Source organism: Athene cunicularia (assembly GCF_003259725.1).
Source record: "Athene cunicularia isolate RWA chromosome 24 unlocalized genomic scaffold, athCun1 chr24_part2, whole genome shotgun sequence".
Taxonomy (NCBI): domain Eukaryota; kingdom Metazoa; phylum Chordata; class Aves; order Strigiformes; family Strigidae; genus Athene; species Athene cunicularia.
Genome location: NW_020799133.1, coordinates 134,877 through 152,681, shown reverse-complemented (window position 1 = coordinate 152,681; position 17,805 = coordinate 134,877). Strand labels below are relative to the sequence as shown.

General features: G+C 52.1%; 1 protein-coding gene across 1 annotated transcript in view; it reads right to left on the bottom strand.

Annotated features, from left to right (window-relative positions):
* The window catches only part of CCDC84 (coiled-coil domain containing 84), a 22,016-nt gene that overhangs the window by 3,018 nt on the left and 1,193 nt on the right, over window positions 1-17,805 (bottom strand). Inside the window, exon 2 of the mRNA XM_026863844.1 lies at window positions 15,376-15,381. Coding sequence (XP_026719645.1) covers window positions 15,376-15,381 — 6 coding nt within the window. The remainder of the gene's footprint in view (window positions 1-15,375; window positions 15,382-17,805) is intronic.

The window sequence follows — 17,805 nt, the reverse complement described above, 5'->3', positions numbered from 1 at the left end:
GCGCTCTTCCTGAGGGCAGAACCGCGCCTTTCCTCACAGCGAGCCGCCATTTCACGCCGCCTGGTGCAAGACGGGGACGCGCGCCTGGCAAACGCTGTTTTCCCCCGGCCTGCCCCAAACTTTATTTGGTTTCTGACTTTCATCGTTACAAACAGGCTGTGGAGGCACGTCGTACATCCCAGAAGCACTCTGGCCTCCCGACTAACTGCTTTTTGACACAGTCTTGTCTGGTAGCGTTGGTCTGGCGCCCTTGTTTTCCTGCCCAACCGCAGCTCTACCAAAATCTTAAGTGGTTGGGTTTGGTTTTTAACATTTAGTAAGAGCAGAGGGTGCTCATGCTCCAGTCTCGCAGGGTTGGAGGAGGGCGTCTGCACCGCAGCGTGAAGGCTACCTCAGTGCTGCCATCCAGCGCAGCCGGGCCTTCAGAGAGCGTTCACCTTAAATCAGCTCTTGCCCAGACAGACAGACAGACCCCCTGTGCTGTCCTGTGCGGGACTGACAGCCGTCAGTCTGCCTCCAACCTCTGCAGAGGCTCGGGTGACATTGGCACCCAGCCGAGCAGGCCCACCCAGTGTGGTGGTTCACGCACTAGGCAGAGGAGCCGTTCCAGCGGGAGCCTTTGGGCTCGACCAAATCCCATTCAGCACATCTGTTCTATGCCCTGGTGAGCGCAGGGGGACAGGAGCTGATCTGGGTGCCCAACCTGTCCTGTGGTGTGGGGTTGGGGGCTGACCCCTGGTTCTCTCCCTGTGGGTCAGGCCTAGGATACAGCCCAGCACTGAGCTCCACAACTCGCATCGTGACTCTGTGCTGCTTGTCCCCCGTCACAGGGCACCCTGGCTCCTGCACACGGGGCTGATCACGGACATCACTGGACTGATCATGATTCTGCTCGGGCAGCTGCTGCAGCACCCAGGAAGAAGGCATAAAAAACGTACTCTTCTCGAACACTAGACCCCCGCTACCCGCCTGAATTCTGGCCCAGGGATATGATTTTCCTGCCTCTTGCTGCAGAAGCAAGTCAACAACACAAGAGTAAGCTGTGATGGGGTTTCTTCTTTTGTCACATCGTTGTGTCTCCGAGATCACTTTCTCCCTCTCCACACTCTGCAGCACTCGGTGATTTCTGCCAAGTGAGCATTGCAGAAATTCCAAGCAGGCTGCCCAGCAGTTATGTGCATCCTTGCCTGCTGGTTTTACATCTGGCCAGGCATGTGCAGCAGCTTGGAATAACATCTGTATGCTTAGGGGCTCCCCTCACTCAGCCAGCTAACGCGTTCTCTGCTGAGCCTCTGACCTGTGGGCCAAGACCCTGTGTTAGGGAGCAGATCAACATTCTGCTGCAGCTTAATCCTCTGCACCACAAGAACACTGCAAGACACAATGGCTTGTGTGGAGGACCGTGTTAAAGTTGTAGCAGATGCCATATGTCAGAATGCCTCTGCAACTTGAGATGTCTGCAGCTGGAGCCAAGACTTGCTGTACTGAAGGAAATTAAATTGGTCATCTTTCTCCTTCTCCCCTTCTAAACTTGAGCCCTTATGTCACGATGCTCGTCATTTCCATATGCAGCTCTTGGGAAGAGACCTATGCAGCACCTGAGGAAATATGCCTGGTTTGAAGACACATGGTACGTGTTTCAGCAGCAGGGAGCCAGAGGGAATCACAGGCCAAACAGAGATCCCATGAGATCTGCAAAGGAGAGAGAAAAGAATGTGCAGTGGTTATTTGGACCATAATGGCTGCTCAGGCACTGGTGCTGCAGCCCTTATCCATATGAAGGCAGTAGGTATCATATCACTGAGCAAGGCAGTACTGAGATGAAGAGTGTTTTAACGTGGCCTGGGTGCTGTGTCTCGCCAGGTTAGGTTCATTAAAGAAGGGTTCTTGGCCGGTCTGGCACGCAAGCCCTGCTTGCGGGAGTACCTCTGCAGGGATCTCTACATGTCTGGGGTCATCTGGCCCTGGTGTCCTGCAGTGCTGGTGACTGCAGACTGGCCTGCCCTGTGTCCCCCTGCTACAGGAATCCAGTAAAGTCTGGCTTGCTCTGCATTTTGCAGGGCTCCTGCCCTCTGAAACGTACTTGGTTTGCTCATGCTTTGGCGCACCATGTCAAGAGCCTCTTTCGGCAGGGCCTCTACTTCCTCCCGAAACTTTCTGTGTCCTTCTGGAGTCAGTTCTCACAGGCAGGACTTGTGCACACCAAGCCAGCAGTTTTCTCAAAGCAGCTGCTGATGCACAGGTTGTGTCGGATCCTGGTTTTCCAGCCCTTTGAGGCCACTTGAAAAAATGGGAAGTGCTGCCTACAGAGAGAAAAGATTTGTCCTGAGCTGAAGCATTTGGAGGCTGTGGTAGATAACAGAATGCAGTATATCCAGGTGAGGGAAGGAGGAGAAGGTCCTCCTTGGAGGAGGATGGCCAGCACAGTTGAGTACTGCGTTTTTCTAAGGGGAGTAACACAGAACTAAAATGCCAGCTCTCGAGACTCGGGGGTTCGAGTGTTGAGAAGGAGGGGAAGCCATTTTCTCAGCAGCGTATTAAGGGGAAGGCAGAGCTAAGACCTGAATGCAAGTCCTGGCTGCCACATCCCTGCTCCCCAGTGGAAGGTCAGAAACTCCTGTAGCCCTTGTTGTCCCTCTTCCCCGTTATGCACTGGGAGCTGGGAGAAGAGTGGGTACCGTGTGAACTGGTAGATCTGCTGCGTGGTCAGGCTGCCGCTCACTCTGTTGCGCAGGGCGAGGGTGATGAGGATGCAGTAGTTAAGTGGGGGACGGAGCCAGCCTCCCTTGATTCTGATGCTCATCTGCCTGGGGTGCTTGAGCTTCACCCTCTGAGGTCCAAGGAGTACAGATTTCCAAGGCTTCGGTATCGCCTTGAGTTCATGAGTTTCCAGCATCTCCTGAGGAACTGGGATGTCCACACGTGAAGCATCTTCATTCTTTGTAAGCTGGGGAGAGGAAGGAGAAAAGGGACATGGATGTATTAGCCCTGGCTGGAACGAGGGACAGGGATGAGTTCCGTTGTTTGGGGGAAGGGTGCGTCTGGCACAGTGTGTATAGAAAGATGATGTACTTGGAATTTCAGCCTCCGTGCCCACAGTTTGTACTCTCAGCCTGTTCATCAGACAGGCGCTGTGCACTGACTGACCCCTCCCAACATGAGAGGCAGCTGTTTGTGGAGCTGCTGAGCCAGCTTGTGTGTTCCTGTGGGACAGCTGAGCACATATGATGCCTGGGGCTGCCTGAGCAGTTCCATTTTTTTGTACCTTTCCAGCCTTGCTGGAGGGAGACAGCAGATCCTCCTTGCAGCAGTGCGGGTCGGGGTAGTCCCAGGATGTGTTCAAGGATGAGGTTTCTGTGGCACCAGCCACCAAGGCCACACGGCTGTCGAATCTGGCCAGGGCTGTGCCAGGGCTCCCGGGGACGGGGCAGGCCAGGCTGGGGTCTACCCACATCCAGAGATGGGACGGAGTGCCGGGTCCTAAGGAGAAGGAGAAACATCACCCTGCCAGTCCTTCCTGAGGACCGTTCTTAGACCCTGCTGCCCAGAAGCAGCCTGGGGCAACTCTAATGCAATGCAGATCCCACGGCAAATGTCCCCAGTTCCCTTCTCATCCCTCTAAATAGTGTTTTATTTCCTGTTTTGTGTACAGCACGCATGCTGCGTGTTTTTGCACCACTGTGGCCAGCCTGAACAATGGTGCTCAGCTCTGAAAATTTGCTTTCTCTTTCCCCTGTAAAGCCAGAAGAGTGAAAATTACTCCCTTTGGTCCTCCTTTCCAAAGTTTATCTACCTAAAAGGCTGCATTTGGAGAGAAGTGTGTCTGCAGGCACAGCCATGTAATTAGATCCTTGTCCTTGAGAGACAGGTGTCAGCTTTTCCTAAATAAGCTGAGAAAAATTCCAGTCTGGACCCAGGTGTTCTGGCTCATGGAAGACAAGCCCCTTCCCCAGGGTGTTCCCTGAAACACCACTTGCCTCTGCAGGTGGTACTGGTCCCAAACTGACCCCTGGCAGCGCCTGTGTGCAGGGGGTCAGTGTGCCACTGCCGCATGCGATGGTGCGGGGTCTCGTCAGTGCCTGGCGGACATGCAGGGACAGAGACACCCTGGTCAGCTTACGTCTTTGGGGTTTCCGTGGGCTGCATGCTTGCTTACACATAATTGCAGACACTTCTAATTTGATCTGATCACTTTTAAACGTGAAAGAAAATGGGCTTTAGGTTAACTTCTAGACTGGAGCTTACTATTTACCAGATTTTACAATTTCCACCTGAGTTTAGGAGTCAGGGATCTTTTTAAAAGGAAGCCAAGTCAGTTAATCCCCCAGAGGCCCTTACCTGGCAGACAGTCTTCAGTAATCAGGGTGAGTTTGAGTTCCTCTGCCATATTCCAATCCTTGAGGCCATTTTTTAAGTGCAGGCTTTCCCAAAATGACTTGTTTTGAAAGCTCAAGTACATTTTCTTTGTATGGCAGAGCGATGTCCAGGTGCTGAGCGCAGCAGTATCTGTGAGGGTGGCACAAAGAATCCCATGAATTTGAAGTGCTCTGTGTGCTGAGAGACTTGATTTCATATTTTCTTTAAAAAAATTATCACAGAGGTGAGTGAAAGGCCAGTCTCTGTTTCACACTTCTAAATAACTATTAAAGGCCCTTCTAGTGAGTAAATGGTCCATACTGGTGGAGTAAAACAGCTGATTGAGAATAAGAGAGGTGGTACCACATAGGATCCATTTTCTGCCTACTTACTTTGCTAGAGCCTTGATAAATGAGCCATTACTCTGTTCATTAGGCTAACATATTTTTTTTTCTGTTTTTGATAAAATCACAGCGTTACCTACACTCTGCAGTGGGCTTCCCTGGTCCAAGAAGCTGAATGTCTCTGACAGGAGGATGGGTCTATGAGGGGTGTGGAGAGCGCTGGGGATGCATTTGCAGGTACCGGGGTGTTCCCTTATCCCGCCTGCCTGGAAGTAGCGGGTTTTGATGCTGGAAACTGCTCAAGATCAGCCCGGGCAAAACACTGGGGGGGGGCTACAGGCAGGGGGAAGGAGCTAGGAGAAGCAGGTGCTGGGCATGCCTCCACAGTGTGTGTCTCAGAAACTTTTTGTGAAGCTTGAAGACACAATCTAAATTCTGCCCCTTCCTGAACTGTTTTTGTTTCTTCGACCACATCTTTCGCACATGGCCCCCACCTCGTCTGTCCCAGGGATTACAAAGGAAGCGATGTGGTTTGTGCTGTTAAAGGGTGGATGTGATACACCCTCATCCTGCTCACCCGCTCACCATCGCTCCTCTGCTCGGGGGGGCAGGGGAGGTAGGTGGCACGGGTGCAAACGGAGTAGCTACAAATCAAAATCCAAGCCTTGGCTCAGTACCAGCAGGCGATTACATTCCAGACTCTCCACATATGTTGACCATTTTGTAGGAGGACGTGGGTTATGCTCGTCGCAGAGGAGTCCGTGAGGGACTGGCTGCCAGTCTGTAGCAGGGAGACGGACAGAAAGAGGCTGGTTTTGGGAATTGCTGGAAAAGATTGCACCATAACATTAATGTCACAATATTGGGAGAGCCTTGGCTTAAAAGTGAATTCTGTGACCTGGCAGCAAAGGTTTGGCTTTGAGTTGTTTGGGTTTTTTCTGCGTGATGGGAGAAAAGGGTAAGGTGCTTCTCCCCACTGCAGGTTTGCTCTTGTTAGGTGTCCCACAGATATCAGGCCAGTATGGTTTGCTTTTGCGAGATACAAAAGACTACAGTTGCGTGGCTCTTTCCACCCTCGTGTGGCAAAGCTCAGTCATGAGCGCAGATGACCGACGTGCTCCCTGTCAGATTCCTCGGGTGTGAGCAGGGCTGCTCAACTGGCTGGTTTCCTCAACAAAGTCTGAGCACGCCCCCGTCAAAACCCCTTTCCCTTCCTGAAACCAGAGCCTGATATTTGATTCGGGATGTGTTGCAAAGAATCCAGCTCCTCTAGTTTAATCATTTACCACATATCGCTGTCGCACCACAGCATCGCTTTCCCCTTTCTCTCTGGAGAGAAGCTCTCCTGCAGCGTTGTAAGCATCAGCTGAGGCGCAGTAACTCAAGCCTGTGATTATCTACGTACACCCTCAGCTGACTCCTCACCTACCCACATAACTTTTAGTACTTCAACAGTAAACTCACACAAGAGTGCTAGAGTGCATGCAGTTATGTTAATAAGCTTAGACAAATTTGAGTATTTGGGTGGGGGTAAAAGATATCCTGCAATAGCTCGAATGTGCCTGTGGATGAAGTGTTTTGCCTGGCTTGCTCTTCTGCCAGGCGTGGCTTTTGAAGAGCAAGCGGGGCAGTGTGTGAGGCACCAATGTGACTAAAAGACAGAAGAATACTTGGGGATGGGCTTGTCCACGGGAAGGACACTGTTGCTGGTGCTGTTTCCCAGGAGCTGCCCTGGGAAGGGCTGCTGTGCAGAGGATAAGGGGAGTGATGGCTCGGCCTCAGGAGGCCATGGAAGTGGTGATGGAATTCACCTATAGCTGGTTCAGAGCCAGTGCCCCCGGCAGCAGGTGGGGGCTGTCCTCCTCTAAAGGAGATGCGAAACAGCTACAGACCTTCTAGGGCTGCCAGCAGCAGCCAGCTGCAGCTGATTAGAGACTCCTTTTTCCTATCTTCCCCCAGGTTTCTGTGCTCTTAGAGGAGGTTGTACTGGTCTGTTGGTACTGTTAAGTAACTCATGGGAAGGGGAGGGGTAGGACAGAGCATAATGTGATACAGCACTCCACCCAGCGCAGCTCTGAACAGTTGTACTGAAGGTGCTCAGTCATGTCTTGGAGTGTCTGACCTTTGCACATGCATTTCCTGCGTGCATGCGGTGTGTAGGTAGATGTCTGCGGCCAGGCTTGTGGCTTCATGTGAACGTGCTGTGTGAGGTGTCTTGGCAAGACAGAGGAACTAGATTTGCTCCCATTTCTGAAAGATGGTGGATCCAAGCTCACTCTCTCCCCCAGAGATAGGAGAACTCTGTAACTTGCTTCTGACTCAGAGTTGTTATTCCAGTCTGGCTCGCATGGTTCTTGTATTCCGCAGCCCCTGAAAGCTTTGAATTTGTGCAGAGTGACATCTGCTTGTCCGTGGCCATACGAGGGCATCGTCTCTTGTCTCGGCTTGGCCCAGCCGATGGTGTTTGTATGGAAGGAAGCTCAGTGCACTTGGTGGGGACTCTGGGCTTGTGGATGCTGATCATGCCAATCAACTATGGTTTTTATATATTTTTTTTTTAATTTATTGTTTTTCCTGTGGTAGAGCAGACATTAATTTCCATTCCCATTAAGTAATTGGTACTTTTCCCCATCTTCCTGTAATAAACTATTGTAACTAATTTGCTAAGTTAAGCAAGGCGGGTATGATAGGTTTGAATGATCTGTAAATGTTAAACCACACTATCCTGCTGTCTAAAGTATTGTAAAAATAGAATATGGTACCCTGTGTGGGTTTTGAAATGATTTGCAGTTACTATAACCTATATTACAATGAATGTTTGAATATAGATGGATAAAATATAAAGTATACCATTCGGTTGGAAAAATGTAACTACTTCTTGGAAACCTCATCACCTAAAGCTGATAGGTAAACCGCTTCTTGGAAACCCCATCACCTAGAGCTAATATGTAACCTCTTCTCAGACCCCCTGCCCCCCCCCCTAGAGATAACCTGTAACTGCTACTTGAAGAAAAGCCCGCCAAAAAAAAATTGAATCATGAGGCTTTTAAAAGATCCAATAGGAGAAAAGCACACCAAGAGACCAAGGCTTCAAGACTTCCAAAAGACCCCACAGGAGGAGGACAAAGACCCAAGCATCTCAAAGGACCCAATGGATAAAAAGCAGGACAATTATCTGACAGGAGGAGATTGGTTAAAGACAATGACACGAGTATAAAAAACGCTGCTTTTTTGAACTCAGTGTGCGTGTGGCAGAGCTGTGGCTCTCCACGCACCCAGCGCTGCTTTGCCTATTGCTTCCCACCCTAAATTGATTGAACCCAAATAAAAATATATATTTTTATTAAAATTGGCTTTGTCTGATTATAACATTCCCAGTACGGGGTGTACAGCAGGTGCCTGGCCTGGCCTTGCACAGTGCTGCGCCCGCCGCATTAGCATTGCTTCATCTCCCCGTGCTGTAGCAAGTGGCTGATGCTGCCACTATAATATAGAAAGAGACCCCAGGATTGCGTGGGCCGGGGTTAAAAACAGTCTTTTCTATTAAAGGGAGGCACCTGGGAAAGTCTGGGTAGGGGGAGAGGGAACAGAAGGCAGAGAGAAGGCTGTGGCTGGTGAGGTGAGCCGCTCTGTTGGCACTGGAGCAGGGGCTGCGTCGGGGAACCCGGCCCATCCTGCGGGCGCCTGCTGTGACTCTGCATCATAGGTAGATGCTGATGCCGTCGTAACTGGTTGTAGCCTCCCCGGGATGTGACAACGCAACAGACATACTTGTTGAGCACCCTGGCCTTTTTTATTAGCTGTATTCTGTTATCTCTGAACAGATATGCAATTTTTCTGGTGGGGGAATGGTGGCTTCTTACCCCCCACGTCCTCAAATTCTGTGAAGTTGCAGTAAAAGCACTGAACTCAGGTCTCTGCCCCTCCTTCCTGATTTTTAAAACCACTTCAAAGGTGAGCTGGCGGACTATTGAAGTGACTGGTTCTGCCAGGCTCGCCGCTGCTCACCTTTCGTGCTGCTCCCTGCGGAACAAAGCGTGGCGCTTCCCTTTGATTTCCCCCTTTGAAAGCCATAGGGGACAGAGTCTGAAATGCTCCACAACTTTTTTGGTGACTCTGCTCTGGTACCTTCCTGAAACGCTGGGTGGATCAGGACAGGGCTTCAGGGAGGAGACCTCGCTCACAGCTGAATCGGCCGTCTGCACAGGCTGGCTGATGGGATGCTTCGTTCCTCCTGGGTGTCGCCGCCGGCATCCCCGTTTCCATAGGGAAGGCGAGGTTTCGGGTGCAGCCAGGGGAGGGAGGAGCCCCCAGAGCTGTGTCGGCGGTTTTGACCGACACGCCTGGGGGTCCTGGGGCCCAGCCTGGCTGTCCCTTGCCAGCAGCACGTGCCACCTCCCGACTCAGCTGCCACCTGAGGGAGGGGTCTGCCCCCTTCCCCTTTGGCGTGCTCTCTGCCAAAGGAGATGGCACACATAGGAGTGGAGCACGTGCTGCCAGTCTCCCCCCAGGTGGGAAGGGGAAAACCAGCCAGCGCGTGTGCTGCAGCTGGCGCCCGAGGCACAGTCTGCTTGGTGTCTCTGCAAGGGACGCTTCTCCTCGCAAGTGCGGGGCCCAGAGGGGGAGAGCAGGGCTTGTCTTTGTGATGAGAGTTTCCAGAGCTCCTCCTGTGCCGTCAGGGCCGGAGGTGTTTGCAGAGTTCTAACACACAGGGCTGTCATCTGCACGCCGGCCACCCCTGCCTAGAGTGAGCGAGGTGAAGACCACCTCATACCGATTCGACCGCCCCACTTGGTGCCATGCCCCCGAGCTCTGTTATTGCAACACAAACAGAGCTCGTCCCTGCTCAGCTCCACTCCTGAGATGACAAGGTCGTGGCTTGCGGCAGTGCAGCCGCATGGCCGGCGCTCACAGTGTTTAGTGAGAAGCGATGCAGGTCGTGGCTGCAATGCTCAGAAACAGTGGGATGCTGACATGGTGCAGGAGGCAGCAGTAATAAAGCAGTAGGAATTGGTTGTGTTGAAGGAAGCACCAGATGACAGACTTGGGCTAAGGTTAATAAATCTGATCTCTGTTATTCTGGTGAGACTCTTCATGTTTTATAGCTGGTGTCGCTTTTATATGTGTTGCAGAGCTGCAGAATTGAGAGGGAACCTCCTCTTGCTTGCTGGTTCAGGGCCAGGCTGGATGCATGCACACGGCTTCTTGTGACCAGCGCTGAAAATCTAAATACATTAGTGTGATTGTGTGTGTTCACCTCCTCAGTCCCCGGGTGCGAGAACTGATGCCAGAATAACAGCTGCTTACAGGAGGACACCCCACGTACCAGGGTGTGAGCCTTTGCGTAAGACCACTCTGATTCAGCCGTGCTGACCCTGCCAGTGGAGAGTCACTGCAATCAGGAGGACCACGTCACTGAAAGTTTAGTCTAAAATAACCCCCTTTTCTTTTTACTGCCCCTTGAAACAGGGTCGTTGTATCTTTAAGGCACCCCCTTCTCATTCCCCTGATACCTCAAGGCCTCGGAGTGATTCTGGAGGAGAGGATCAGTGCAGGAGTTTAAGGCATCTTTCCCTGCCCTGCTGCACTGCTCACTTACTGCTGCGAAGGCTGTGCTTTGCCATTTCCATGGAAACCATTAGTTGCTAAGCAACTGGAGCATCATCTGCACTGAGCCCTCGCATCTAATTATCCCATCACAGTGGCTGAGAGGTGCTGGGGGGGGATTAACTCCTCTACCATGGCAGATCCATTGACAACACTTTAGTCACATTTAAAGGGACATCGTCTCCCTTCTGCCGTGCTTATCGACGCTCTCTCGCTTGGGCAGCTACTTGGTTTTCTTGCATCGTTGGACTATGAGGAGGGGTTTAGGTCTCTGCAAGCAGCAGAGACGCCCTCTGTGCTTGTGGCGTGCTTGCTGCCCATGCACGGAGATGTGCTGCAAGCCCTTTCCCTCCAAGTTACGTGGATGTGCTTCGCTGTGTGCTTGGACCATGCAGTCTTGCCTTGTGGACCCTGTCTGGGCCATACCTTAGCCCTTCCTATATCTCCTTTGTGTTGCAATCACCTGGATGCTTCCCTCGTGTTATTGTCTCTGTCCCCAGAGCCTGATGTCATGTCTGCTCTGTGAGGTATTGCTAATTCTTCAGAACATGGCAGTGGAAGAGGTGGGCAGCTTGCTGCCTTAGGTCTGTCTGCAGAATATCTCGATGTTCAGCTCGGTATTACCTTACTGTTTGCTGCCAGAAGGGCAGAGATTAAGTCTTCGAGGAGCACTGAAAGCCTGAGGTGTAAAGTAACAACTAAGGAAAATCTCATTTCCCACACCTCTGTGAGTGGACAAAGCCACCAGCTGACTGGTGAATTTGAACATTCAGATAAAATAGTTGGTCTGAGAGCTGATTCTGATTTGGGGTTTGCGAATCCCAGGTTGAGGTTGCACAGGACTCGGTCTCCCCGCTGTGACAGACTATGTCTGAGTGATGTTCCCAGAGCTGTGAGGAGGGTGGGAGTGGTTTGAGATACCTTAGGACAAACACCTGGGCTTCCTGAAAACCTGACTGCACCGAAGTTCATGCTTGAGTCAATCATAGCAGCTTCTTGCTTGTTCCCATCTGGCTGGATAGGGAGGAATTTATCAGTTTTCACCTTCTCCTGGGAAATGGATGCTTTGTGATTTAGGAAGGTGATGGCTTTTCTAGCAGCTGGTTCAGTGGGGATGGGGAGGTTTGTTAGAAAGTTTTCCCGTTTTTTTTACTGCATAGGTCTGTGCTCATAGCTGAGTGTTACTGCAGAGCTTCCTCGCAGTGTTTGCTGTGCCATCTGTAAAGACAGAGCTTCTTCAGCAGGAGGCTGGCCCATGCTTACCTTTGAAAACAAGAGAATCCCTAATACCTCCCCAAATTGTCTTTGTTTCTGTGTCCACCATGAACCATAATGTCTTTTGCCACAGCCAAAGCCTGCAGGCACTATCCTGGCCTGGCAATATGTTGTGCCAACCTGTTGGCAGTGCTTGCACCGTTGCCATTGGCATGAGACCAGGGCATGGGGCTCACTAAGGAATGAGCGACTGGGGGGCTAGGGAAGACGGGGGAAGGTGGAGCAGGTGTCCCCCCTTGCTCTCAGGGTCGAGAAATGATCATGATGATTATTAGAGCTCTTGTAATGATCTCAGGGAGGGGCAGGTGGAGGAGAGAGAGACATATTTTGTCATGAAAACAGGAAATGTAATTAAAGTCCACGTGTTAATTAAGAGCTGGAGAGGAGAAATAGATGGATTTCTGCCGGAAGTCTCGTTGGCATTGGCAGTTGGGCACTTTGCATAATGCTAACAGACAAGAAAGAAAGGCTTTGCAGAAGAAGCATGGAAGATGGAAGTATTGTGCTGAGGTCCCATGGCTTGGAGCATGTGGTGTAAAGGAAAAGCTTTGTTCTCACCAGCCAAGGCTGGGAAATCGAAAAGAGGAATGGAGGAACAGTATCCATGACCTTTTGTGTTTGGTTCTGTGGCGCATGTTGGGTTGAGACTCACGGGGAGACGGTCCAGGCCTGATGAGCCACGTGTGCTTCTCTCTGGTCTGCCTGGGCACCTCCCTGTTCCCTGCTGGGGATTTTCAGTCTCTGGGGTGCCAGACCAGGGCAGTTATCCTCTTGAGAGAGCTGGACGTGAGATTGTTTTGTTGGCGATGGGCGTGTGGGTCCCTGCTGGTTTCAGATGCTCTAATAAGGAATTTAACACTTGCTTTTTTCTTGTGATCAGGAGCCAACAAGGTTACAGCTCTGCTGCTCTGATTGGCTGGAGAACATCAGGGCAGGTGTAACAGGAGGATCTCCCATGTTTGGTTCTCAGGCTCCTTTGCTGTGTAGGACAGATCTGCGGAAACGTGCTGGGAGACGTTATCTGCCATGTTTGTCGTGGAGCATTATTACATTTAACACGGGGATCCTCCGCTCCCTCAGCTGTGCCTGTACCCTGTTACCGTGGGTCTGGAGAAGGGAAAGGGAGCCCTGGCTTCTACACGTTTGGGGGAGCAGAGGATGACTCTGCTTCTTTGCAAAACTGAGAAGAAGGTTGTCTGTGTGCAGAAATTAAGGGATCTGTTCAAAATGTAGTTTCCCATGTGTTGGGGGCTTGCAGGGATCAGGGGAAGCAAATGTGCAAGCCTCTGACTCACACACGAGGTCCCAGAGTCAGGAAGGAGTAATCTAAAAGCTGCTTGAGCCATGTGCTGAATGTTAATGAGGTAGGCCATGCTCACAAAAACGCTGCAGCCTGGCTCCTGCCACCCAGCTTCGCTACCAGGGCGGCTCCTTCCCTGAAAAGAGTGAAAGGGCTTGTGCTGACAGAACATGCCCGAGAAGCTGCGCTTCTGTGGTGCACGGCTCCGTGCGCGAGGCAGCCGGGGAGCATGCCCAGCAGAACCATTCGCGTGCCCTTTCGCCCACTCTGCAGGCGAGGTGAGGCGCTCCCTCTGCACTGGCAGCTTGCTTGGAGGAGCAGAACCCCTCTGAGCTGAGTGTGGCATCAGGCAAAACCAGGGCAAGATTCAAGGAAGAGCATCACAGCTCTTGTCCACGGAGCACGAAGAATTTGGTTTGTAGGATTTTCCCTGTCTGTCCTGGTGGGCAAACACTGTGCCAGAGCAGCATACGTAACTGCGGGCACATGCTGCCGCTGCACAGTGGGTGGGACAAAGAAGGAATTAAAGTGAGGGAGGGAATTTAAGAAGACAGAAAGTCACTGCCTAAGTTGAAATTTGGCCAGGATGCTGAATTGAGCAGCCTGACTTCCAGAAAATGTCGAGTGATTTGTAACGGCTTGTTTGAAAGATGGTGCTTGAGGTATTGCGGTTCCTCCCACATGGTTTGGGAGGTTTCCCGGCTACCGGACGCCCAGCAGCATTTGCCGTTTGCTCCCTGACCTGGAAGTGGAAATGGGAAATGTCCACTAGATCATACTGCATCCTTGCTCTTCTGCTTCACTCACTCTTTTGCTTCTCTTTTCATTTCCTTTTGGCATCTCAGGGCTTAAAGCATTTCCAAGAAGAACTGAAGTTAGGAGAGCAGCAGCTGAGGAAGCTTGCCAAATGCTCTACATTGGTTGACAGCTCTTCTCAAAACCAGATGGTTACTAATTAAAGGGAGTCAAGTGAGGAGGCTACATTGGCCTTTCTATTTTCTTTTTTTTTTTCTTCCTCTGAAGATAAGATTTCGTGACCTCGGAGGACGATAGTCTTCCTCTCTTTGCAGGGATGTCCACTTCCAGCCCTTGGAGTCCATGGTGATCCTCGTGCTATCTGCTGGCCTTTCTGAGGAAGCAGGCTCGCTGTTTGCTCTAAGCCCGAGGTAGCTGCCATGGCAAGTAGGACAGAAATGCAGTTGTAAAAAGAAGCGTGAGAGGGATTTGAGATACTGGGAAGTGCCCTTTTCCCAGATCTTCTGCAGGACCTTTCCTTGAAACCTTATATTGTCAGCAGAAAGGAGCCTGATGGTGCCATGCCACCCTTTCACTGCCTCCTGCCATCCTTGGGGAGCTTCTCCTTCTCCCTGGGCCTGCTGCACCCTTCATGCAGAGGAGTGCTTGAAACACGGCCGCTCTTGGGTCGTCCGTGAGCATGTGGGCTGCTCCACGTGGCTTTTCTCCGTGGTACTGGGAGTGGATGGCTGGGAGATGAAGGGCAAGCACAGCATGTTTCTCTCTTTATTTTCAAGAACATTTGGTTTCTAGAGCCAATTTTAACAGATGCACTGTCAACGCTTAACGGTTCAACCTCATGTGGAAGAACTGTGTATGAGGGAAATGTATTGGCAGTAACAAACACTTCCCACTCAAATTCATGTCCAAGGAAAGTGTAGCAGCTTTGAAACAATTAACTTCCAGAGCTGTGGTCCTCCACCGGCTCCCCTTGCTGAAATCTTTCCCCTTCCTCCTGTTGGCAACCCTGCTGCATGGCTGGACTTTGGGGGGCTTGAACCAGGAGGGCTGGTCGTTCCTTCTACGCAGGATTGCTTCAGTCCTGCAACCCTGATAATTTTGCTGTTCGATCATGCTTGAGAGTTTCAGAGATTAGCTTATCCCCGCTTTAGGCAGCCCTGCGTGGTGCTGTTCAGTCCATTTTCTTTCTGCCTTCTGGAGACTCAAGTGCTCCTTTTGTGTCAGACTTTCAGAGGTTCTTATATAGGACCCACTCTACATATTGCAAAGAGTCAAAACATGGATCTTAAACCTTGCTCTCCTTTGGAATGGAGGAAGCTGTACTGAGTGCCTGGATCAAAGGGCATCTGTGCGCTTTGTGCCAAATGCGGTCCAGCCCCCATGGAGATGTCTTTTCTGGTTCTGGGTGGATATTTTGCCTTTCTGGAAACCTGAGCTCCCGTTCAGAACAGCCACCTGGTTGCACCTTGTCTTTTGGGGCAGGTGCAGTGTTCTGACAGGGTGTTTTGGTGCTGGGGATGCCCTGGGGGTGACACGGCTGTCCCTCTACCCCTCCCCGGGTCAGGTGGGTTTGTGCAGGGGATGCCGGCACCACCCGCGGCCCCTGACACTGGGGCCCTGGGGTGCAGAGGTGGGCAGAGGAGGTGCCTCGAGCCTTGGGGTGCTCCTCGGGGGAGCTGGAGAGTGCTGAGCAAGCGGGGGCCTGTCCTTTTGTGTCCCTGACAGCACAGCGCAAACCTGCATCTGCGTGAGGCTGCCAAAGCGTTGTCTCCCTCTTATGAAATATTCATGGTGTCTCCAAAAGGGCTCCAGCAGCACATCTCAGGGTCCCTCCCATGCTCCCCCGCGCACGCAGGCAGCCTGCGCTGCTGAGGGGGCAGCTGTGGGCTCTGCTGGGAGGTCAAGCTGGATCCAGGCAGCTGATCTCTGTCTTTGAGGAAATAAAACAGCAGAAAAGAAGTAGCAGAACCCCAGGAGGTGCTTTTGAGACTTAACGCTTTCCAGCCCGGGAAGCACCAGCAGAGAGAGTGTGCAGCAAGCAGCCTAAGCCGTGCAGGGGACCTGAGTCTAGAGAGCAGATGAAATGCTCTAGTCCTTTCTCAGGCCAGGAAGGTCGTTCCCAGGCCTGGGGACCCTGCTGGAACCAGCTCTGCTGCTGTTGGATGTGCTGGTTTAAATCCCTCTGATGCAAGCTGCTGTGCTGCTCCTGGCTTTATTGAAATCGCCTTGATTTCAGTGTATTCACTCTGCAAAGTGCAAGTCCTTGCTAGAATGTCACGGAGGAGTATTTTGTTTCCCCTGTGGGTGGAGGAGCATAAATCTTGGGTCTCGTGAGTTACTTCTCTTTGATTTTTTATGTTCAGGGCATTTTTGAGCCTCCTCCTCATTTATGGTTAAGATGTCAGACAAAGTAGTAATATATGGCATCAATTATAGGGAGACAGCTTGCTCCGCTCAGGGGAAAGTTTCTGGGCTGGGAGTGGTGGGGGTCGTACTTCCTCGAGGGGCTGCATGAGCCCTGTTGTGCGGCGGGGATCTGGCCTCACCAGAGCAGGGCGAGCCTCTGCACAGGGAGCGCTCTGGGCTGGCGTTAAGGTGAGGACGGGATTTGGTACTTGGGCACGTGGCGCAGGTGGCTTGAGTGGCCTGGCTGGGCTGGCAGATGCAACTGGTTCATTGGTCCCTCCCTGTTCATCCCTCGATAATCCGATTTACATTCCCTTTTCTTCCTCTGGATCCTGCTGTTACCATGGGAACTCTGATCACAGTTGCATTTCATTGGCTTCTGGAAAAACTCTTTTTTCCCTTTCCCCCTGTCTCTTTCCCCCTTTCCAGCTTGGACATGGAGCTGTGGCTGTCAGAGGATGGGGAAGCTTGCAAGGCTTCTGGTAACAGGGATGAAAGCAGCAGTTAGAGGGAGGAATTGGGGAAATATGGCAAGACCATTAGGGACTGGATGAAGTAATTCTGCTTATGTGGTCTTTAGCTCGGTCTTTTCTGCATCCCACAGCTCTGAAAGGGAGTCCTGGACACCTGCTGTCCCTGACTCTGCCCGCTCGCCCCGAGTGGCTCCCCTGCTGCGTGTCTGCTGTTCTCTGGGGGCCTGGGCAGCTGCACCAGGGTGTGACGTACTGTGCTCTGCCTTGTAGCTGAGGGGCTTCCCTGCCTGCTCCTGCAAAGGCCGTGCTGGCATTGCGACTGCTCTGTGGTTGGGAGACAGGGAGGAGAGGCTGCTTCAGGCTCCTGCACCTTCTTGTTGCCTTTTGCTTTGTCCAAGACAATTGTGCTTTGGCCTGGTAGATTAAGAGCGTGCACAGAAAGTGACAAAGAATCGTAATACTACATCTTCATGAATTGCCATTTGCTAGCTTCTTTGTTCCTTAAGTAACTGCACCTTGGTGTTTTCAAGGGTGGCCTGTTTGCTTAGACTGGGAGAGAGGTCGCATTTGGGGAGGAAGGCCCAGCAGGAGAGGGGAGAGGTTCCCCAAGCCCCTTCTGAGGAGGGTTCTCCCTCTGTTGTCAAATCCCACAGGTAGTGGGGGTACAGCTGGGCTGCTTCAGCCTCACGACTCTGGCCTCCTCTCTTCCTCGCCCTGTCTGGCAGCCTTCCCCATCTCTGCCCCTGTTCCTGCCTCTGTTCATGTCCTGGCCAAGCACCTCGTCATCCGGCAGACCTCGTTACCTGTGGCCAGGCCCACCCTTGGTTTCGGTGTGCTGCCTCTGCCAGCCCCTGCTGCCAGACACGCTGCTCAGCCGCACCCCTTGCGTTGCTTCCACCTGGCAGAGGATTCCGATGCTTGGTCCCGTGTCCACGCTGGAAAGCGTGTTACACGGGTATTCGAGAAGGGCTGTCAACGCAGGAAGCGTGATTTAACGGTTTGGGGGTGGAGGGGTCGTGCAGCTCTTCATCCCCAGGCAGGGACGAGGATGTGTCCCGTGCCGCAGAAATCCGTTTTCTCACTCCTGTGCCTGGCTGTTTAAGATCCGTTTGGGGTTCTTCACTGGAGCCACAGTTTCTCCTCTTCCTCTTAATCAAAACACCCCCCCAGCCTCACCTGAGAAGGGGGAATCGGGTCAACGCAACGAGGCGGCGGTTTCCGAGTGTTTCCCGTGTATCAGCACGAGGGGAACCGCCGTCGGCGGGGACCGGACCCCGGGACCCCCGGG